General features: G+C 39.9%; 1 protein-coding gene and 1 long non-coding RNA gene across 7 annotated transcripts in view; one reads left to right on the top strand and one right to left on the bottom strand.

Moving 5' to 3' along the window:
• CHD2 (chromodomain helicase DNA binding protein 2) overlaps positions 1-24,194 on the bottom strand; it is a 124,818-nt gene that overhangs the window by 63,875 nt on the left and 36,749 nt on the right. For 5 of the 6 annotated variants that reach the window (XR_005796205.1, XM_040493748.1, XM_040493750.1 and 2 more), the window contains 10 exons: positions 22,270-22,410; positions 20,651-20,784; positions 19,335-19,560; positions 17,932-18,032; positions 16,901-16,945; positions 16,552-16,730; positions 14,216-14,340; positions 10,865-11,081; positions 8,642-8,731; positions 7,601-7,791 (listed from right to left, as the gene is read on the bottom strand). Coding sequence is in view for 5 of the 6 variants with exons in the window: in XM_040493748.1 (XP_040349682.1) it covers positions 7,601-7,791; positions 8,642-8,731; positions 10,865-11,081; positions 14,216-14,340; positions 16,552-16,730; positions 16,901-16,945; positions 17,932-18,032; positions 19,335-19,560; positions 20,651-20,784; positions 22,270-22,410 (1,449 nt within the window). In the remaining variant the exon portion in view is untranslated. Of the gene's footprint in view, positions 1-7,600; positions 7,792-8,641; positions 8,732-10,864; positions 11,082-14,211; positions 14,341-16,551; positions 16,731-16,900; positions 16,946-17,931; positions 18,033-19,334; positions 19,561-20,650; positions 20,785-22,269; positions 22,411-24,194 lie in introns of those variants that run through there. The other variant, XM_040493752.1, reaches the window with a different exon arrangement.
• Positions 1,591-14,525, top strand: LOC121042447 (uncharacterized). The gene is made up of 3 exons (XR_005796206.1): positions 1,591-1,748; positions 13,784-13,786; positions 14,515-14,525. It is a non-coding gene; the product is annotated as an uncharacterized LOC121042447 (long non-coding RNA).

Raw genomic sequence — 24,194 nt, 5'->3', positions numbered from 1 at the left:
ACACCATGCTACAGCCTAGAGGTTATTTTAGATATATCCCTATTATCAACTTGTGTACATAACATATGTCTCTCACGAAAGTAGGAACAATTTGGATTGCTTAAATATTCCAGACTTTGGGATTTTAGAAAAATAGAAGTTCACTCTACTGAGGAATAACAAAGAAGAAAATTAAAAGAATGAAAACAGTATGCTAGAATTCATGTGATAAATATGCAAACAAATTCAGACTGGCCTAGACAGCAGAGGCAGAAGCAGAAGCAAAAACAAAACAAAAAACAAATCTTATACCAAGAGGTTACATCTATGAAATCTGCTCTACTGAGTTATTTTGTGGAGTGGGTATACAGTACATTTTGCAAGTGATTATACACTCAATTCTTGGGGCTTGCTTTATCTTTTTGTATTTTTAATACCAAGCACCATGCTTTGCAGAACAGTATTTACAAAGTAAATGACTGGTACATATTTTAATAAGGGTAGTGATCAAATTGCTAAAAAGGGTAGTAGTCTGGTCAGAGCCACCATGCAGGAAAACTGACTGGACAGACCATGTGCTAAGAAAACAGATTACAGTTGGTTAAAAAAAGAACTAACTTCTGGATTTAAAAAACAGTAATAGACCAGCGAAGGAAACAATCAGCAAAACTAAAAGGCAACCGACGGAATGGGAGAAGACATTTGCAAATAATATATCAGATAAAGGGTTAGTACCCAAAATCTATAAAGAACTTATCAAACTCAACACCCAAAAATCAAATACTCCAGTGAAGAAATGGGCAAAAGACATGAATGGACACTTCTCTAAAGAAGACACCCAGGGGCGCCTGGATGGCTCAGTCGATTAAGTATCTGACTTCAGCTCAGGTCATAATCTTCCAGTTCATGGGTTCGAGCCTCGCGTCGGGCTCTTCCCTCTCTCTTTGCCCCTCCTCCACTCATGCTCTGTCTCTCTCCATGTCTCAAAAATGAATAAACGTTAAAAAAAAAAAAAAGAAGACATCCAGATGGCTAACAGACACATGAAAAGATGCTCAACACCACTCATCATCAGGGAAATACAAATTAAAACCACAATGAGATACCACCTCACACCTATCACAATAGCTAAAATTAACAACTCAAGAAACAGCAGATGTTGGCGAGGATGCGGAGAAAGAAGAAACCTTTTGCACTGCTGGTGGGAATGCAAACTGGTGCAGCCACTGGAAAACAGTATGGAGGTTCCTCAAAAAACTAAAAATTGAACTACCCTACGATCCAGCAATTGCACTACTAGGTATTTATCCAAGGGATATAGGTGTGTTGTTTCAAAGGGGTACCTGCACCCCAATGTTTACAGCAGCACAATCAACAATAGACAAAGTATGGAAAGAGCGCAAATAACCATCAACGGATGAATGAATAAAGAAGATGTGACATACACACACACAATGGAATATTACTCAGCAATCAAAAAGAATGAAATCTTGCCATTTGCAACTACATGGATCGAACTAGAGGGTATTATGCTAAGCAAAATTAGTCAAAGAAAGACAAGTATCATATGACTTCACTCATATGAGGAATTTAGGATACAAAACAGATGAACATAAGGGAAGGGAAGCAAAAATAATATAAAAACAAGGAGGGGGACAATATAAGAGACTCTCAAATATAGAGAACAAATGGTTGCTGGAGGGGTAGTGGGAGGAGGGATAGGCTAAACGGGAAAGGGGCATTAAGGAAGACACTTGTTCGGATGAGCAGTGGGTGTTATACACAGGGGATTAATCACTAGAATCTACTCCTGAAACCGTTGCACTATATGCTAAATTGGATGTAAATTTAAAAATTAATTAATTTAAAAAATTTAACACAGTAATAGCCTGTAACAGTTGAGGAGATGAAGGTACAAAAGTTATCTGACCAGGGGCACCTGGGTGGCTCAGGGGCACCTGGGTGGCTCAGTCAGTTAAGTGTCTGACTTCGGCTCAGGTCATGATCTCATAGGTCCGTGAGTTCAAACCCCGTGTTGGGCTCTGTGCTGACAGCTGAGAGCCTAGAGCCTGCTTCAGATTCTGTGTCTCCCTCTCTCTCTGCCCCTCCCCTGTTCGTGCTCTGTCTCTCTGTCTCTCTGAAAAACTAAATAAACATTAAAAAAAAAAAAAGTTATCTGACCAAATTTAATTCCGCTCTGTACAATAATTTTTCTTCAGTGGATCATTTCTTTAACAGGACCAAGTGGTTCTGTAGCACCATCTGGAATCTAAGGAACTACAGCTAAGGATGAGGAAAATACTGGATTTTAGTCCTCTGCATACCAAGCTCAGGCAGAAACAAAGGTAAATCTTAATTCCTTAAAAAATGGAGTTGCATGAATCTTTGTGGAAAAACAATCTTTTAAAAAATGTTTGAGGAGCACCTGGGTGGCTCAGTCAGTTGACCGTCCTGACTTCAGTTCTGGTCATGATCTCATGGTTTATGAGTTCGAGTCCCGCATCAGGCTTGCTGCTGTCAGCACAGAGCTTGTTTTAGATCCTCTGTCCACTCCCTCTGCCTGTCCCTCCCCCATCCCACGCTTGCACTCTCTCTCTCCCTCTCAAAAAAAAACACGTAAAAAAAATAAAAAATAAAAATGTTTGAAAACAATGTTTTACAAAATTTTTTTTAATGTTTATTCATTATTTTTGAGAGAGAGAGAGAGAGAGAGACAAAGCACGAGCAGGGAAGGGGCAGAGAGAGAGGAAGAGACAGAATTTGAAGCAGGCCCCAGGCTCTGTCAACACAGAAGTGTTGACACAGGGCTCAAACTCAGAGACCGTGAGATCATGACCTGGGCCAAAGTCAGATGCTTACCCAACGGAGCCACCCAGGCGCCCCGAAAACAATGCTTTAAAAACAAAGCTTTCGAAGAGAAAAAGTTTTCTTACACACACACAAAACTACATCTCTAACTCCAATCCATCATTCCAAAAGTAATTCAACTGGCCACAAAGAACACTTTGGATGAACTATCAATAATCATGTCTACTAGGAACGCCACAGTTGCTAAATAGCAAAAAAGTAATTATGACCAATTAGGAGCCAAAATCCCTACCATCCACTCCAGTAGTCAAGTACAAAAGGGCAAATCTAGCTAACCATTCATTGGGTGGAAACTATGCACCACATTCTTTTTTCAGGGGACAAGCACAGATGCTGCATGGTGCCTCAAGACTCCTGCTACGTAGAATGATCTCATCTCATCTCAGTGGTGCTATGAAGGATGTACTTCTTCTCTTAGAATTTGAAGACCAAAGGATATTGACCTTAGTAATAGAAGACCTGAAACTGACCTCAGTCCATCCAACTTATTGAATGATAAGGGACACATTTTCATCATCTAAGTCAGCATTCTGAAGCAAACACTTCCAGTGTATCAAAAAGACCCAATATGAAAACGATAAAGTAATACACAGGAAAACACTCTATTTCAGAAAACAAAGGTTAATAATAAATAATTGACAATTTGACTATTTCTAAACTTTTCTATGCTATGTTTTACGGCACTTGTACCTTTGAAAAGCATGCTTTATAAAAACTCGGCCTTCTGCTAATACGTGATGAACAGGGTACTCATTACAGAAGGTACAACAGACTGTTCAAGACGAGAAGAGGGCAACTGCCTCCATCCTCAGGCCACTATCGACTCACAGAGCTCTGTGGAAGGGACAGAGGACCCAGGTGAGAAGAAACAGGACAGGCAAGAGGACAACAAGGAGATGGGATAGGCAGGGTGCAGTGTGACAGGAAAAGAACCTCTAACATAGTGTTTCTCGACTGGTGGTGATGCCCAATGTCCCCCAATCCCTGGGGGACACTGGGAATGTCTGGAGACATTTTTGGTTGTTACCACTGAGAAAGAAGGCAGCTACTGACATGTGGTGGGGTAGTGGCAAGGGATGCTGCTCAACAACCTATAATGCAAAGGACAGCCCCCAGCAAAAAGGAATTATCCAGCCCAGAATGCTAATAGTGCTGAGACTCAGAAACTCTGTTCTGAGAGAAAGCAGAGAAAGGAGGGGTGCCGAGGGAGCTCCACTCCCAGAAGCACACCGTAGTGAGGGTGCCTGAAGAAAAGGGAAATAGTTTCAGCCTAATCTGCTAACGCAATAGTCAGGGCAGCATGGTTAGAGTGGTCAAGCTTCTCTACTCATCTTCTGAAGAGTCTTAAACTATCCTTGAAAAATAAAAGTCAAAAAAGGACAGCCACCAACAAATGAAAATAGAGAATTTGTTGCTAGTAGGCCTGCCTGACAAGAAATACTAAAGAAGTCCTGTAAGCTAAAAAGAAGTGATTTTAACCCAGTGACAATCTCCACGGGGAGAAATAAATATAACTGGAAATGATAATATAAATGTGTAAATATGAAAGACTATATGTTTTTCTCTTATTACTTTAAAAGACAAGCCTGGATAAAGCAATAATTTTACCACTGTCTTCTTGGGTTTACAACACAAGTAAGGAAGTAAAAACGAAGCCATCCTGGAGAACAGTTGTTATATTTTACCAGAATTAAATTAGTATTAATCTAAAGAAGACTGGGATGAGATGCATACTAAAAACCCTAACAACCAGTAAGGAAATAACTTTTTTAAAAAATCAGTTAACAGAAGAGTTAAAGTGGCACACTATAAAATACTTGTTGAGACAAAAAAGGCAGTAAAGGAGAAATAGAAAAGAGTAAGACATATTGGGGAGAAAAGTAAAATCGTAGATATAAATCCAACCATATCAACAATTGCATTAAATGTGAATGAATTAAACTCTTCAAAAGGCAGAGACTCAATTAAAAAGGGAAGATCCAACTACATGTTGTCTACAAGAGACACATTTTAAAACTCATAAACAGCAATTGAAGTAAAAGGACAGAAACAGCATAACATGCAAACAGTTACCAAAAGACAGCTAAAGAGCTGTCACATCACACAAAATAGACTTAAGGAACAGGAAATATTACTAAAGATAAAGAGGGGCATTTCATGATAAAAAGATCAACACATCAGGAACAAAGAACAATTACAGGCGTGCACATACCTAACACCTGAACCCCTCAACATACACAAAGGAAAAAGTAACAGAACTGAAAGTAGCAGATCACTCAACAACTACAGTTAAATATTAAAATATTTCACTGTCAATAACAAAACTAGCCATGATGTCAGGAAAGGTATGTAAGACTTGAATAAGACTATTTATTAACTAAGTTGACTTAATGGACATTTACAGAACTCCACCTTATGAAAGCAGAGTATTATTCAAGTACACAAAGAACATTCTCCAAAACAGAAAACATACTAAACCATATAAAAAAAAATTTTTTTTTAAGATTTATTCATTTTTTACAGAGACAGAGCATGAGTGGGGGAGGGGTAGAGAGAGAGGGAGACACAGTATCCGAAGCAGGCTCCAGGCTCCAAGCTGCCAACACAGAGCCCGACACGAGCTCGAACCCACGCACTGTGAGATCATGACCTGAGCCGAAGTCAGACGCTCAACCAACTGAGCCACCCAGGCACCCCAACACGCTAAACCATAAATAAATAACAGTGAATTCATTTAAAACATGTTCTTTAAGACAAAATTGAATTACGAGTTATCTAGGAAAACCTAAATATTTCAGATTAACCAACACACTTTAAAAAACAAACAAAAACCATGCAACAAAGAAAAAAAAACACAAAAGAAATTAGAAAATAGGTGAAACTGAATAAAAACTTGGGCAAGAGATTTAAGCAGACATTTCACCAAAGATCCACAAAGGGCTAATGAACACATGAAAAGATGTTCAACATTTTTAGTCATTAAAGAAATGCAAGTAAAATCCACACTGAGATACCACTACGCTCCCACCAGAATGACTAGACTGATGACATACCACGTATTGGTGTTGGTATAGAGAACTGGTAGGAATGGCAGATGGAAAGTAAATACCTACTTTCCAAACAACCCAGCAATTTCACTAAGTATCCAACCAAGATAAATAAAAACAAATAAATAAAATAATAAATAAATAAAAACAAACGTCCACAGATAGACACAATAGCCCAAAACTGAAGCAACTCAAATGTCCATCAACTGGTGATACATGTAATGGAGGATTACTCCACTTTAAGAGAATAAATAAATCTCTATGACACAGGTGCATCTCAAAAATATTATGCTAAATGAAACAAGCCAAAAACAAAAGATTACTTATTAGGATTCCATTTATATGACATTTCTAAAAAAGTTAAATCTAGAGATGAAAGCTGATTAGTGACTGCCTCAGAATAGAAACAAAAGCAGATTTAACTACAGACAAGAGGGAACTTTCTGGGTGAAGAAACTATTCTAGAACTAGATTATGGTATGGTGATGGTTGCACCAATCCACAAAGTTACTAAAAAAACCAAATTGTATACTTACAATCATGTATTTTATGATATGTAAATTACATCTCAACAGTGTTGACAAAAAAGTTAACAACACATGGGGGAAGAGACCACTCATGTTTTTCATTATGCTATCCAAAATGCCTTGCTTAGTTTATGGCACATAGCAGGCACTCAAATATTTTGAGTTATAAAAAAAAAAAAAAAAATTGTGGAGCATTTCCCTGTCAACTTGACAACTCCTGACTAGTTACTGCATGCCAGATACTACTCCAGCCAATGTGGACCATTGAGGAATAAAGTAAACATGATCCTTGGTACTTCTGAATGCATAAATTTAATGACATGAGATGAATGAGTAAGAAAGGAAAGCAGTGAGGTACCACATAGAAAAAAAAACAGGGTAGGGTGATAAGCATGTCTGACAGGCTTTTGTAGGTTAGGTGGTCTGAGAAGAATCTGAAAGGAGGTGGTCATAAAGGCTCAGGCAAAAATGTTCCTGGACATGTGAAGATGAGGAGAAAGACCATCCCAGATAAAGAGTGTCAGTGGCTTGGCAGGTTAAAGGTACGGAAAGCTGGCAGAACAGCTGGCCATTCTGGGATGGGATGGGAGGAATCAAGAGTACCATCAAGGTGCCACACTGGGTAGGGCCTCCCAAGGTAGGGCAACAAATTTAGGTTTCATTTCAAGCATCACTGAATACTGCTGGATAACTAAGTTTTATGAAACGTGTATAGCATCTCCCCTATAAAAATCTTTTCAATAAAGACCTCTACGATTCTTTAGTAAATTACAGATCTGAGTAATAGCTAATGCTGACTGCTTCTTGTTATCACAGGTTTGGGTTTAAGATATTAACACCTGTCAGACTGAGTACCTTGTATACTTCATTTCAATTCTCGATTACCTTATAACAACAGTGAGAAGGTCTAACATTTCCTGTTTACCAATTATTTCCCCAAAGCATTAACAGATTCAAATGTCTTGTAGATAATAGGCTTTCCTCCTTGACATGCTGAATTCTGTGCCTCCTAACATTTATTATGGAACGTTTTACTAATTTTATTCCTGCAGCAGTTTAATGTTTTGCTGTTCCCAAATCATGCCATCTGTTTTCCCTAAGGTCTATTTTTAAAAAGTTAAAAAGCATTGGCATTTCAGACATTCTAGCATCTTTCAAAACACACAGGAAGGAGCTTACTTCTCCGGCATAATAAAGTGCAGCAAGGACCAGAGCTCTTTGAGGGAATTCTGCAGAGGGGTCCCCGTAATCAGGAGCCTATGGTGGGACTTGAAATCAATCAGAGTTTTATACAATAAAGAGTCATCATTCTTCAACCGATGGGCTTCATCCACTCCCAGAAAGGCCCAGTTAATACTGCCCAGCACAGTCTAAAGTAAAAACAAAACAGAACGAGCCACCAGGTCAGAAGGAAACCCAAAGTACTTTCAAGTGTTAATTATCTCTGTACAAATGCCATCACAAAGGTATACACAGAAACATTTAATCTTCACGGACTTAAAATTGTATTAGGACTCTTCTGTTTAGTCTGTTTTGCCAGACTAGTGTCTACTCGAAAGAGCACACCACCATCCAACAGGTTTTGGGGGAGAGGGGGAATCTCTTATGCCACGTACTGCTGCATGCCCCACGGCAAGAACACAGAAATTGGTATGCTGGGCAAAAATGATACAGAAACAAAAACTGTGATTTTGCAGTCTCTCCTTAATTAAGATTCTCCTCTGCCTATTCTCCACCCCAACCCTGAAGCACAGAAACAACAAAAGCCACCAAATTGAACTTATTTACACTTATCTCCAGGGGGACCACCTGCCACATACATTTCTTAGTAATTGTAGAAAAGAGAGCATAAGAAGAACTTCATTTTTACGTCCTCCTCACAGAGACCATTCTCATCATCTGTTGTGGAGAAATTCCTTTGCGATGATACGATGGGAAATGCCTGGGATGGCAATCAAGCCCAGGTTCCAATGGCTGACTAGAATCTCAGGTAAGTTACTGGCTTCAATACCCTTTCATCCTACTATTTAATTCAATTGGACTAAGCGATCTAAAGTCCCATTCAACTGTAAGGTTCTGATTTTTATTTATAAGCTCAGTATTCTTTGTGGATTTTTGTTTGCTCACTTGTCTGTTTTTCACTAAATAAAGAAAAGCAACATGGCAAGCGGGAAGCAAAGAGCCCACCATTTGGACAAGTCACACTACAAAATTACACACCTTATCTTTTAAGAGAATCTCATATGTTGTTATAAGTGCATTGAACTTCAGCCTTTTAGTCTGAGAATGAATCCATTCATATTCCCGTATCTAGAAGAGAAATCAGTAATTAAGATACAATTTCAACTTTTACCTTTCTTATCACCAGCAGTCTTGTGACAGATGCATAGAAACATGCCAAATAAAAAAACTGATTAGAATTTAATGAATATTTTATACATTCTAAATTGACTGAAGCAACCAAACTATAGAGCAGTAAAAGAATTAAAAGATCACTGAGCAGCAGAAACTTTACTGCCAGAACTCAAATAACCTATCACTTCCCCCTGCCCCCATCCCAATACATCTGACAAAACTGACAAAAAAATGCATTCCACCTGCAATTAAACCCTGGTGACTTGAACTGATCTAGCAACCTCCCAGAATGTGAATTTTCTTAAGGAATATTTTATTATTCTTTGCTCTTTGGTAGTGCAATACTTTTATTAACAAATAGAACAATTCCCAACCTCTGGCTTGGTCAGAAATTTCATTAATCTAGAGCAGAAAGATGTGGCCTCCAAGAAAAAGGAAAAGGAAGGTTACAGGATGAAAATGTAAAATGCATGAAAATAATGTTAATGTAAAGGAACACAAAAACTAACACATTCATACTTCAGTGTGACCGGACACACAGCAGGCACAATGGCCCATCATACTGCAGTGTGATCGGCCGCCCAGCAGGCACGATGGCCCATAACAAGGCTCCTGTAGTTTGGCTGTCAAGTTGGGGACCGGGAAACAGGACAAGGAGTACGTGCAGGTAATCACCACCAAGTGGGAAGAGCAAAGAAAAGGAGTATGAGAGTCCACACAGAAAATTTCCCTGACTCGGGGCGCCTGAGTGGCTCAGTCAGTTGAGCATCCGATTCTGGCTCAGGTCACGATCTCACAGTTCGTGAGTTCGAGCCCTGCATTGGGCTCTGTGCTGACAGCTTGAAGCCCGGAGCCTGCTTCAGATCCTGTGTCTCCCTCTCTCTCTGACCCTCCCCAACTCGCACTCGGGTCTCTCTCTCTCTCTCTCTCTCTCTCAAAAATAAATAAACGTTAAAAAAATTTAAGAAAAGAAGATTTCCCTGACTCCACAATTTTCAGAGTTCACTTTGTCTTCACCTTTGAATGTAATGCTCGAAGCCATTTTGCATCATCTAGGAAGTGTTTTTCTTTTATAATGGTTAACAAATAGATTAGCAAAGCTAAGAACTGCTTAGAAACTCAAAATTAGAGCAGGGAAATCTGCAAATCTACCCGGTTCAGGTTAGACGACTTGAATGAAAACATTTAATAAAAATAAGTTTCAATCGGTATAATATATAACATATCTCTCAAAAGTTTGAGAATTCCTGATGGCTTTCTCTTGGGATAAGCAATCTCCCAGAAACAGTTTTCTCTAACACACAGTAATGAAAGAGCAAAGGTCTGGGACCAGACACATCTCTGTCCCAACCGCAGCTCTGCCACTTTGTAGCTGGCCTGTGGACAAGTGTTAAACTCTGAGTCCACTATCATGAGGACTATCATGAGGATTACAGGTAATATACCTGTAAAAGGCACCCAGCACAGACAAGCCCTCACACACAACAGGTGCTTTTAAAAAAATTACTCATAATCAAGAAAAGAACTGCTAAACAGAGACCAACTCAAGCCTCTCTGTTCTAAGTTCCCTATGCTCAAGTTAAGGTTGAAAACAGACAAATAATTCTCATTTCTATAGCCCCAGCAAAGTCCATTGTCCTTTCTCATTATTCCTACCTTACTAAGTTATGCAACCTCACCATTTTAAAAGGCTGGGAAACAAACTCTAAGAACTTGATCATTTTTAGTAGTATCTCTCTGTTCAAACAGCAAAAATAATATTAACATTCCACAGGGTATTAACTCCATCTTATAATCCATTATAAATAAAATAGTCTTAGAAATATGAGACAAAGAGAAGAAAAACTTAATACTGCAATCCAACTAAAACAAATTCCCATTCACATACTGCTATTGCTTTCCTTTAATATAGTAAGCGTATTTTAAAGAATATGTGAGTTGCATTTTTGTGATACATAAATCTCCCAAGAGTGGGGGCACATTACAGTGTCGGAATCATAATGTTACTAAAGGCTATAATGGTTTTAGGTCAATTTCCAAAATACATTTATAACACAGATTCTATCCCAATTCTTTTTGTTTACACACCGTATTTCTGCTCATCAGGTCACCTATGTAAACCACTACGTTAATCTCTGGTGCCCAGATTTCAAACTCCCTCTGCCATGAGGTGAGGGTGGATAAAGGGACGACTATAAGAAAGGGGCCATACAGCTGGTGTTGGTGGAACAGGTAGGAGAGGAATGATATGGTCTGGATGGTCTTTCCTAGGCCCATTTCATCAGCAAGGATTACACTGTTACTTCTGCAGGAAGAGAAAAATAAAAACAAAACAAAACAAAACCATTAGTACGTGTACACACACACATACACACACACACAAACCAGCATGTGCACAAACAGCAAGGACACCAATGACTCCCAATTCACCAAGCAAGGCACTGGTTACCAGCCTCAACTGTATTTCCTTTGTAGTAGAAACTACAAAATAGCAGAAGAACAAGTGATCTAAGTACAATCAAGCTTTGGAAAGAGCTTATTCGGACTATGTTCTTTACCTTGCATTTTGTTCCTTTACATCTACCCCTTGTAACACAGAAGGCAGGTTTTGTTTTATTGGGGTATCCAAGAACATGACCTTGGGCTCCACCATTACAGAAAGCAGGGGGGCAAACTGGCTATCCCAACTGCTGGTGAACCCTACAGCCTGATGGCCACGTGCCTTTGCTCAAATCACCCACCCACTCCACTGCATGCCGCTGGGTTGTTTCATGCTACATACACTCCTCCCCAGGCCTATGTGCTGCAGATCTGGAGCTTGTTGTTGTTGTTTTTTTTTTAATTTTTTTTTTTAACGTTTATTTATTTTTGAGACAGAGAGAGACAGAGCATGAACGGGGGAGGCGCAGAGAGAGAGGGAGACACAGAATCGGAAACAGGCTCCAGGCTCTGAGCCATCAGCCCAGAGCCTGACGCGGGGCTCGAACTCACGGACCATGAGATCGTGACCTGAGCTAAAGTCGGACGCTTAACCGACTGAGCCACCCAGGCGCCCCAGAAGCTTGTTTTAAATACAGCACAGTCTACAGCAGAGACAGGCTGCAAATCAGATTTCTGAATCCACCCTACACCTACCAAATCAGAACAATCAGTACAAATCAGTACAGCTCAAAGAGCTGTACTTTTAACAGACACTTCTGGATATTCTGATGCAGGTGTATTCCTTGGACCACACTTTGAGAAACACTGCTCTAGGAGACAGTCTGGATATTTCAACAGGATACTAACAGGAGAGGATTGTTCAGCTAGAAGAAAAACACTTGAAGAAATGGCCAGAGTAGGAAAGTATGTTCAGGAAATAGAAAACAGCCCGTTTGGCAGGGAATTAGAAATATATACATGGCAAAAGGCTGCAAACATTAAGAGTTTCTAGAAAAATCAGGCCATTAAAGGTTTATACATGTATAACAAATGTTTAATCAATAACCCAGAAAGAACTAAAAATAATAGACAAATTACAAAGAACAGAATGGATTAGAAATACAAGACATTTAATTTACCAAGAAGAGACTGAATTTTTTTTTTTAATTTTTTTTTTCAACGTTTTTATTTATTTATGGGACAGACAGAGACAGAGCATGAATGGGGGAGGGGCAGAGAGAGAGGGAGACACAGAATCGGAAACAGGCTCCAGGCTCGGAGCCATCAGCCCAGAGCCTGACGCGGGGCTCGAACTCACGGACCGTGAGATCGTGACCTGGCTGAAGTCGGACGCTTAACCGACTGCGCCACCCAGGCGCCCCGAGACTGAATTTTTAAAAATACATTCCGTGTTCCACAGAATGGCTAGTTTTATGGGAAAAGAAAAGGACAAAGGCAAATATACTGGGGCAGGGGAGAAGGAAGAGGCCATACCTCTCTATAAATCTAAATCTAAATCTAAATCTCTATAATCTAAATCTCTATAATTTATGCACTATTCAGATATGTTATGTTCCTTTGTGTAATTTCCCCCCTATTTCTCTCACCTTTCCACGCTAGTAGGGAGGAAACAGGATTTTCTCCAACATTTCCTCTCCCTAACAAACTGCCATTGTTCATACACTGAAAGAGATTTGAATGGATTTCCCTGTTTTTCTAAAACTAGGCCAAAACAGCATATTACTTAACGTAAGGTTCCTGTGACCAGGGCCTAACAACTGTTTGGGTCCTCTTCAGCACACGGTGTGACAGTGATGGTCGTGACATGACTGCACATGACATCTTTGTGGCTAAGACCCTTCAAGTACAAAATGAGAGGGCTGGATCACACAACCTCTTGAGGTTCCACCTAGCTTTAGAACTATCTTCTAGGAACATGAGATCTCCCTGTTCTCTGAAACAAAACCAGTTTTTACGCAATTTAGAATAGTTCTATCAGACTTACATCCTTAGTCACACAAAATGAAGCTCCCCAAGGGCTCTAATGTTCATAACTGAATGCTAGATGCTGTATTAGATTTTATAGGACAAAGAATATAGGTAGTTTCATTGGGAAGCAGGCATTCTAAATGTACCTCTAACCAGAAACCACTTTTTGGCATTGAGAAAACCAGTTCACATGGTTTTATTTCCAGGCTGCAGTTCAATTCGGAAACAAGAATTTTTGCCTTACTGTAAAACACTGAAGCACTTAAGAATTGCATGTGGGGGAAGGAGTTTGTAGGTAAGCATGAAAGATCCTTCCCACACTGTATGCCCTGGGAGGACAGGGAAACTAGGTCTGTCTTGGTTCACTGTTCAAACTGTCCAGGCCTAGATGGGGCCTGACACATAGTAATCAGAGACTACTTAGATTTGCAATTGATCTGATGAACAACATCCATGAGTACTAACTCCAAGGACCTTTAAACCTCATATGCTTTCATCGTCACACCTTTCCTTTTCAAAATTAAGGTGGTTTTGTTACAAAAAGTAAGGACAATTTTATAGGTTCAACCATCAGAGACCTTCCTCTACATGGGATAGCACGTACAGCAACCTTAGGAGGGAGGGGGGTGTTTCACACTGTTCTTCAGCACTACCACAAGAAATGAGGGGAAAGGTTTCCCTGGCCTAGAAGGAAAATGAATGGAAAACAGACATCTTCTTTCTTCCCGAGAAAAACGACTTCCACATCACAGATGTGGGCAAATTAACTTGCGACTTATATTCACACTCATAAACAACATGTTATGACATAGGTTTCTGGCTAGGACAAATTATCCCCAAATAACTAATTAACAAAGTATTCTTTACTTCAGATTAAAATGGTATTACACATACATATGAACTCCTACAAAAGCCTTCTCTCAATCATATATTTTTGTTTCTATAATACACAACAGAAATAATTATTTGCACTTAAAAATAAAGAAGCCAAAAACGGTACAGAGAATTTCAAACCTATTTTCTACCTACTTGCACCAGGAATGAGCAAGCCAGTTGAGACCTTCTAGCTGATAATCACGAAGCTCCAGATTCTCCCCTCCTAAATATGCTGGCTGTTTCTTTAAAGCCACAAATCGTGGTCTCTGCTTCAAGGCCTGAAAAACAAAAAAATTCACAAAGCCCACGTCTGAAAAAGACTTTCTTCCTGTTCCCATGTTAAAATGCTACCTATGATTTATGTGCTCTGAACTAAAGCACCGAAGTTTAAATTTCACATCTGAATCACCAACCTCACCTACCCCACCGCACCCACACCTCCTTTCATTGAGGTCTGTACTCCCAAAGCCAGATGTATCCTGAAATAGTCTTTGGTTAACGTGCTCCTGTCCTGAAGTCAGTCTGTGAACATCCTTACACAGCACTATCATCTTACATCATCTCTATCATATGGCAGGGAGTGCTCCATTTTCATCTTTATAATCTCATTCTAAACAGTACAAAACAAGACCACTGGGAAAGTCTGTATATGCCAAACACAGCAGAAGGTCACCATAAGAACATCTGCAAATTCCAAAATGCCAACCCCCTGACCTTGAACCCCCCCAAGTGTGTGAGCTTGGTTTTCTAAAGGAAAGGATGTGAAGAACATCAGTCTAGTAAGGTCATGTCTCTATGCTTTGCACAGTACAAAATGTGGATTCTGTGACTAAATCCATTTGGGAAACAATGTAACACAAGTTACATAAATTTCATTACTGTAACTTTTCAAAGTCTAAAACGCTTGTCCATATTGTGAATTTACAGAAAAACTTCATTTAGGAATGCTTCCCAAAGTTCTTTGGCCACAAAGTCTTTTCATAGTGAGCATTTCTCTGAAAATTAGGGCTCTATGGAATCAGCACCCTATTACATGATGTATCGCCCTAACAGTGTACTTGGTTAAGGTGATTACTGACCATCTCACCTCTCCTCTGTGAGCACCCAGCAGTGAACAGAATCTGAATCCTCACACTCAGCCACCGAGCCCCACGTCCACTTCTGCCACGGCTCCCCCAGAGCTTCCTCCCCTCCAATCCTTGCATCCCAGTGACTTCCCTTGTCCGCACACTGTGGTTCCCTCACGGACTTCCAGGGCATGTTTCTGGCTGGACCTTCTGGCTTTCGTAACTACACACTGCCATTACATGAAGTTTTCCGAATACAACACTGTTTCCATCATGCTGCTCTCTCTCAGGGAGGTAGGCGTGTCCATACCCACCAGATAAAGCCAGCATTACCCTCCAAGGTATTCAAGACACGCACACTCGGACCTAAGTGCACTTGCCAATAACACCTTCCTCTCTTCCAGCCCCAAGACCATCTTTCTCCTGATGCCTTTCAGGGGAGGGCAATAACCTGGGCCCCCTTCCATCTGTCTATCCAGCACCAACCCATTCTTCAAGAACCAGGGCAATTCAAGCAGTGCAATCTCTTTAACCCTTAAAACCTCCCCATGGACTACTGGAGCTCAGTGACTCCTGCCTCTGTACTTCTCTGACCACAGTTCGTTTTTACACTCACTGCCCCCTCAAATACACACTGCATTCCACAGATGGAGGTCTGGTGCCATGAACTGGAGGTCAACTCCTCAGAGACAGAGCCCATGTCTTACACAGACTTCTTCTGCCAAGGACCCAAGCACACCATTTTACATGTGGAATGAATTCCAAAAAAGGGAAAGGATTTATGCAAACAATCAAGCAAATAAAAAGCCTGTATGTTTGGTTTCTAACTTAGAATTCAGAGCTTCTCCCCTTTCCCGTCACATTTCTTTATTTTATTTAAGTTTATTTATTTTGAGAGAGAGAGAGAGAGAGAATGTATGTGCTGGGGTGATTGAGGGGCAGAGACAGGGAGAGAGAGAAAATCCCAAATAGGCTCCATGCTATCAGTGCAGAGCCTGACACAGGGCTTGGACTCACAAACCATGAGATCATGACCTGAGCTGAAATCAGATGCTCAACCAACTGAACCACCAGTCGCTCAACCATCAGTCACTCAACCGACTGAATCACCCAGGCGCCCCACCATACAATGTCACGTCTCTTTAAAGTGCTTAAATTCTTTCAAATATTCTGCACAATATCTCTAATTAGACATATCCAGTTCCGTGAATTTTAAGATTAAAGAGGTCAGCGAAGCCATTATACAATTCACCTTCTTCTGTTTTAATATTTTCCTTTGATGTCAAGGTTAATTCATCTTTCACATCAAAATGGGAATTATCATTTACTTTTGTACATTTTCTCTTCCCAATATCTATGTGACCAACCCTTCCCACCAATACATCTTTCCCCCGAAAAACCAAAAGCCAGCCATCACCACACCTTGCATTCTCTCGTCGGGATGGTTTTTGAGTTGTTCCGACTATGGAAGCTGTCAATACAGCTCTGGAACTTCTTTCCAATCAAGGCTTCATCTTCCCAGCTGCACTCTGAATAGGGCAGTCCCATCCATTTGCATAGATATTCAGGTTCATTTGAAGGTGCCGGCTTCCGACTGTGAGCTGTTTGGTATACAAAAATTAGTAGATTAGCAACTGTCAATCAAAGAAGGGGAGTGTCACTGTTTTACACATAACCATTGAAACACCAAGTGGCAAAACTAAATACACTGCAAAACCTGAACTGCTCTTAGATGCTCACTAACATTTTGTTAACCAAATCTTTTGCTTACCTGGAAAATCTGACTGACCCAATGTAGATTTGCTTGTCTTCACGGCTACACAAAAGGAAAATACGACAGAAAAGTTATCACTATAATCAAGGAAAGAATGACATTTTAGGTCCTATGAATAAGAATACAAATATACTCTATATTCTGACATCATTTAAAAAAAAAAAAAAAAAAAAAAAAGGAACACCTGTCTTGCTCTCACAGCCCTGAGTAGCTACAACCCCGTTTATGTTCCCCTTTACAACAAAACTCCCCAGGAGAGTTGTTTTTACTCACGGTGTCCCCCTCATTCTCTCTTGAAGCCACCCCAATCAGGCCTCATCCCCACCACTCCACAGATCCTGAACCAGCCCAAGTTCAAGGATCAAGTCTCAGTCCTCCTTCCCCCCAGAGCATCATGCTCTCAGCCCCCCTCCTCTCTCACCAGACTTTATTTCTCTTCTCCTGTGGCTTCTCCGTAACTTCCAAAACCTGGAATGCTCTCAAACTTCCTAGTCTCACGAGGTATACTATTTCTGATAATCTCAGTAAATCTTAGGCTTTAAATACTATCTACATACTGATAAATTCCCAAATATAAATCTCCAGCGCAGACTGAGAGTTCTAAACTCCAAGCTCACATATGCTACATACAACCTTCACGATACTCCCCAATTAGTCAACCAAGAAGAATAGCAAACTTACAAATATCAAACCCAGCTCTTGAATTCCACTCCAAGCCAGTTCTTCCCTTAGCCTTTCCATTTCAGTAAATGGTACCTCTGTTCTCCTATTTGCCTGGGTCATAAGTCTTGGCATCGTACTTGACACCGCCTTCTCTCATCTCCCATGTCCAAATTTACCAGCAAATCTTGTTAACTCTTCCTTCAAAATCAATCTAGATAGCTGTGTATTCTCTTGCCTTTTTTCCCCTACATCTATTCTCTACAAGTAAATCTACAAAATGCATTTTTAAATTTACAATACCCCAAAACCAAAAGCCATTATTTGCGGAGCTCAAACACTGCTAAAATAAGTTTCCATGTGCTCACCGATTATTCTTTCGACTATCTGATACTGTTTGTTCAACTCTGAGGCCAGCTCTTGTTGGCAGTTGAAATATTCCACATCTTCAGGAGAGACTTTTCCTAACCTAGACAGAAGAAAAGAAAAATACATTCCAATTAGATTTGGGAGATCCATACAAATCTATCAAAGCAAAGTCTAAGAAGAGCAAAGGAAACTGAGCCTTTACTTCCATCTGTCCCTTTAGCAATCCTTTACTAGTAATTAAGCCAGAGATTTTATAAAAAACATACATTTTTAGGAAACCTTAGACTCATAAAACATACCAGTTGTTCCTTCTTTATAAAGAAACCTAAAAATAATTACTTTGTGTAATAAATTCCAATATCTAAACAGAACAGGACCATAAAACTGTCTTCCAGATTTAAAAGGAAACATGCCTTTTTCATATAGGTATGTGCTTTGGGAGAGATTAAATGTAGCTTTTACACAAAGCTAGTTATTCTTTGGACTAAAATTCTATAGAAGGACAATACTGGCAAGCTGAAATGAACTATTACTGTACTTCCGAGGATTTTAAATTTGTAATTGCTTTACAACCGACCCCATTCTTAGGGATACCTAAAGGAAAAGTAAGTGATTTACTGAAGGAGCACATCGTGCACAGTAGTAAAATGGGAATTAGAACCCATCTGGCCCTATTTCTAATACAAAATAACCTGATCACATTACACTGGCAGGTGTGTCTTCAGGGTTGAACCTGATCCCTCTAATTAGTCAGTTTAGGTCTGTGGGTGCTATAGGCCCCACATATTTCTCATATGCAACTTAACCACCTTCAAAGTTGTAAGTAAATTAAACTAAAAACAATGGTCTATCAGAGCTTCAGGAGTTCATCTGTTTCAGTCACATCATTTCTGCAAATTGTGAAAACCGAGATTAGTGGTAAGTGTACTGTAACCCAGACAGTTCTGGAATATTAACTCCTGACATCTAAGCCACCCCAGCGTAATAACAGGAAAATGACAGGGTGCCTAAGACTTAGCTCTGGATTTGGGCTGCCAGAGCTCCAATCCTGGGACCTCCCAGAAAAGTGGCCTTGTGCCTCACTCTCCCTATCCACAAAATGTGTACAATGGTACAAATCTCATGGGCTTATCATGAGGATAAAAAACACTGGGTGTGCAAAATGCTCCATAAGCTACTTATTATTATTATCAAACTCTGCAAAATTGGTGGCCGTATACAAAAACATATATATATATATAGTGTCTTCAGGTCACAATTTTATAAAATGGAATTGTGACCAGCTCTGTGTTCAGATAATTAAGGCAAAATCTGAGTTCCTAGACAGCTATGTGCTCCACACATTCTTTAAAAACCTTCCTTCCCTCAAGGCTGCAAATATACCATTGCTTGAAAAATGTACCATTGCTTGATTTCATCCTCTTTCTTCTTGAAGTTCTCTAATTTTTTTAGACCTTTCACTTTCTGCTGTTGTAAGGATTCTTCACTCTCCCATGTGCTGTGGATGTAAGACCAACCCTTCCACTTGATGAGGTACTGGACTTCACCCTCATCCTTTTCAGTGTCAAAGTCGCCACTTGGGTCTCCATTAGCTTCAATCGCATATACAGTAGTAGAAGCTCCCGTAGCTGCAAAAGGATTCAGGTAAACATTTAAAAGTATATTAAATCAGACCCTGAAAAGGCTTCCTGAGTACACATTCAGCTAAAGAATCTTTTTTTGGATGAAGCATCAAAATCCTGTTGACTGAAAAATAAGCAGAAATTCACAAACAATACAGGATGAACAAGATTCATAATTTCAAATATTGTCAAAACGCAAACCCAATTTCTACACTTTAAAATGTTTTCCAAAATATGTTGGTGAAATCAAACAAATCCTTGTGTCTAAACACAAGAGAAATGGAAGAGCAACATCCTTCTGGTTTGGTTCCTACTAACTCAGAAAACAAATCTGTCTCTCCAAGAATACTAAGAAATAGGGGCACCTGGGTGGCTCAGTCAGTTGAGTGTCCAACCTCGACTCAGGCCATGATCTCATGGCTCATGAGTTCAAACCCCATGTCGGGCTCTGTGCTGACAGCTCAGAGCCTGGAGCCTACATCGGATTCTGTGTCTCCCTCTCTCTCTGTTCCTCCCCTGCTCGCATTCTGTCTCTGTCTCTCAAAAATGAATAAACATTAAAAAAAAAAAAAAAAAAAAGAAGAAAGAAACAAAGAAAGACCCCCCCCCCCTGCCACCATCCCACACCAATTAGCCATCCACCCAAAGTTCTGTGTTAACTCTTAACCAAAAGGGAGGCTGGATGGAAACAAAAAAGAAAAAAGAATTAAGCAGTATTTTGATATTTTCTATATGGAAAGGTTAAAGAAACTAAGTTATAAGACACCTCAAGTTAGATATAAAAAAATCTTCATTCCCTATCACCCAGGAGATTCAAAACACCTAATTAAAGGTAAATTTGTTTCAGGTTTATAAACCAGAGTATCTGCGACATCACTGCTTTTTAAGCTATAAACACATCTTAAGTTTCAAGTCTCAAAGACATACTGGACACATCCCTACATCCTCTGCTAATGAAACATGACATTATGCCAGAACAGCTTCCACATTTCACGACCACTGTGAGCATGGACTGAAATTCTTCATTTGAGAGCTGAAATACAGAAGATTTGGGCCTGAGTAGGTAAGACATAATTTGCTCCCCACAGAGACATACCTCCTTTCTTTCCCAGCCTTGAGTCTAAGACCTTCTCAATAGTTTCACTGTTGTCCTGCTGTTCATCGGCTCCTTCTCCAGTCATTTCGATGAGGTCGTCAGAGTCGGTCTCAAAGTCATCATCTTCCTTATAGCTGCGTGAGAAATGGTGCTGGATAAATGAGAGACTACCTTTCCAGAATTAAAGACCAAATACAACGACGTTCAAGAACCATATCCTTTTGGCTCCAGCATGTTGTTTTAAGATCAGCCACAGATAAAGTGGGCTCAAAGTACCTGTTTTCTCCTACTTAAGTATTAATGCATGTTCATGGAGAACTGTAGGAAGGCTTACAGTTCAAAATAAAAACAGACTACTGTTTGTAGTGATTTGTGTAAGCAAGATAGAGAAAACTACAAGGACATGCCTATGCTTTTGTTTTTCAACAGGAGGTTACTATGTAAACAAGGAAACTACAAAGAAAACATACTGAATGAAAAAACAGCTACTGTTTCATTAAGCAAAAAGGAAACACTATTTCTAAGATGAAATGTTTCAACCCCGTATTTTGTCTGATAACAAGAATATGAAATTTAAGTATCCTCAAACTGTTGAAAACTTCAACAAACATACTTCCTGGTAATGAAATATCAAAACGTAACCTTTCACAATGTAACCTTTCACCGGGGAGTCACACAAGAGAAAAACACAATCCTGGATGTACAAGAGCTGCAGGAGGAAAATGTACACTTTGGCATATTCAGCACATTGTCCAAGCTTTGGAATCATTAACTAGACACACTGGACAGGTTAATATCTCCAGGACTTAGTTTCACTATCTCTCAGTAGACCAAAAGAAACTTGTGTATCCTCTGAAAGAAAATGAAATATCCTTGGACTCATATAAAGTAAAATACTGATGTCTGCATGTATCTATTCCTTTATTTCATTTTCTATTAATGCTCCATATCCTATTAGTAAGCTTAATAAAATTACACCCAAATATCAGTACATAAAGTGATCCTCAGAACAATCTGTCTGATTGAAAGAGCAATTTAGAAGTGAGAATATAATCCAAACATCTTTCCTTAAAAAGTGTGACAGTTATCACTGACTAACCCACCTCAATAGAACATCAACTTGAAGTGCTTTTCTTTACAGGAATGAAGGCCAGAAATGAACCACTGCTATTCCTTCCATATTCCCACTGGCCAACATCATTCTTTTTTGCAAGAACAATGATCGAATTTCTAAACACAACCTCAGGACACGGGTCATTATTTTTGCCTATCAAAATCCAAAATTTTGCAAAATCCTGGTGGCACCTGGGTGGCTCAGTCAGTTGAGCATCGGACTCTTGGTTTTGGCTCAGGCCATGATCTCAGTTTGTGGGTATGAGCTCCACAATGGGCTCCACACTTACGGCACAGGGCCTGCCTGGGCTTCTGTCTCTCTGCCCCCTCCCCTGCCACCACCAACTCATGCTCTCAAGTGTGTGCACACGAGCACTCTCTCTCTCTCTCTCTGTGTCAAAATAAACTTAAAGAAAAAAAAAATGCAAAATGATGGACTCACCTGAACCAAGTTCTACCCAACTATCACCCTCACACTAATGAAACACTTCTGGGGCACGACCTACCTAACATTTTTAGCTGCTCTGCGACGAGTCTGCCTTTTAGGAGCTTCATCATCTTCATCATCGTCATCAGAAGAATCTTGCCTTTTTCTCTTTCCACGCTGAGTCTTAGGTTGCTTTTTAACACGAGGTTTGGGCACTGTTCTAAAATGAGAAGAGAAAAATTGGCAAAGTTTTTATTCTATCACTTGGTGTCTATTTCAAATCTATAATTTCCCAGAGCCACAATACATATATAGGATTAACCTGGGGAATGTCAGAAATGTATATTCCTGGGTCCCATTTGCTAAGATTCTAATCAACTAGAAATCTGCATTTTCAACACAAAAGTAATTGTAATACTGATAATCCTCAAACACATATAGGAGATTCAAGTGAATTCTGAGGCAATGGTTCTCAACTATTCCTCAGGGCTGATATAAAAATATACATGCAACATGTTACTGATGGTACTTCTTTGGCAGACAACTTGGAAATATCTATCAAACTTAAAAATGTCAACATTTTTCATTTCTGGGAGTTGATCTTACAGGTATACACTGATACAGGCACAATAAGGTATTCACTGTAGTATTTGCAATTAACAAAAGACTAGGAAAACTCTAAATCTTCATCAACTTGGAATCAGTTCACTCAACAGAATAACTAGGTAGGCATTAAAAAAACAAAAAACAAAAAACTTTTCCATGTACTGATATGAAAAGATTTCCAAGATAACTAAAGAAAAATGCAGGGGTGCCTGGGTGGCTCAGTCAGTTAAGCATCCAACTTTGGCTCAGGTCATGATCTCACGGTTTGTGAGTTCGAGCCCGGCATCGGGTTCTGTGCTAACAGCTCAGACCCTGGAGCTTGCTTCAGATTCTGTGTCTCCCCCTCTCTCTACCCCTCCCCTGCTCACATTCTGTGTCTCTCTGTCTCTCAATAATAAATAAATGTTAAAAATATATATATACATATTTTAAATGCAGAACAAGATGCATGAAATGCTATCTGCATAAAAGGAGCAAAAGACGTGGGGCGCCTGGGTGGTGCAGTCGGTTAAGCGTCCGACTTCAGCCAGGTCACGATCTCACGGTCCGTGAGTTCGAGCCCCGCGTCGGGCTCTGGGCTGATGGCTCAGAGCCTGGAGCCTGTTTCCGATTCTGTGTCTCCCTCTCTCTCTGCCCCTCGCCCGTTCATGCTCTGTCTCTCTCTGTCCCAAAAATAAATAAACGTTGGAAAAAAAAAAAAAAAAGGAGCAAAAGACAAAAAATAACTACACGCATATTTGTGTGACATGTACAAAATATATCTGGAAGACTACCTGAGAAACCACACCCTGCCACACAGACTAAGGAGATGGCCACCCAAGGGAACTCACACACAGCCAGGACTGAGAACTACAGCCTAGGCACTCCCGTAAGGAAATCCCGAAATACTCTACCAGTGGTAAAAAGGTGAAAACAGGAGAAAGAGACAGATGGAAACTCACAATCTTATCTGTTTCTCTCACACCTTCCATAAGCAACACTACAGAGAGATGATCAGGGATTCAATAAATGACAGGTAAACTCCAGAAGAAAAAGCTCAAGTGGCTTTCCAGTCCTGTGACCAAACTAAGTTGACAAATTTCCCTGCCAGCATGGTGGGCCAGTGTAGTGTCCTAACTCAGAGGTAGGCAAATGTTGGCTGCAAAAGTCCAGAGCACAAATACTGTTGGCTTTCCCAGACAAGATGCAAAATTGAGGCCACTATGCAGGCACTTACTTAACAAGAAAAAATAAATTTTCACGTAATTTTTACTGACAAAACTCAAAATGAAATAATAATCACAGGATTTATGGGATACACATCTAATGAGAAGAACTGAATTCTTTTTGAAGGGATAACATTTCACTGAACTGAGGTTCAAATTTAGTGTTGCCTATCATCAAACTATAAATGTTTAT

This window comes from Herpailurus yagouaroundi, unplaced genomic scaffold, assembly GCF_014898765.1.
Source record: "Herpailurus yagouaroundi ecotype Mexico unplaced genomic scaffold, PumYag 185, whole genome shotgun sequence".
Lineage (NCBI taxonomy): Eukaryota > Metazoa > Chordata > Mammalia > Carnivora > Felidae > Herpailurus > Herpailurus yagouaroundi.
This window is presented reverse-complemented; position numbering and strand designations above follow the sequence as displayed.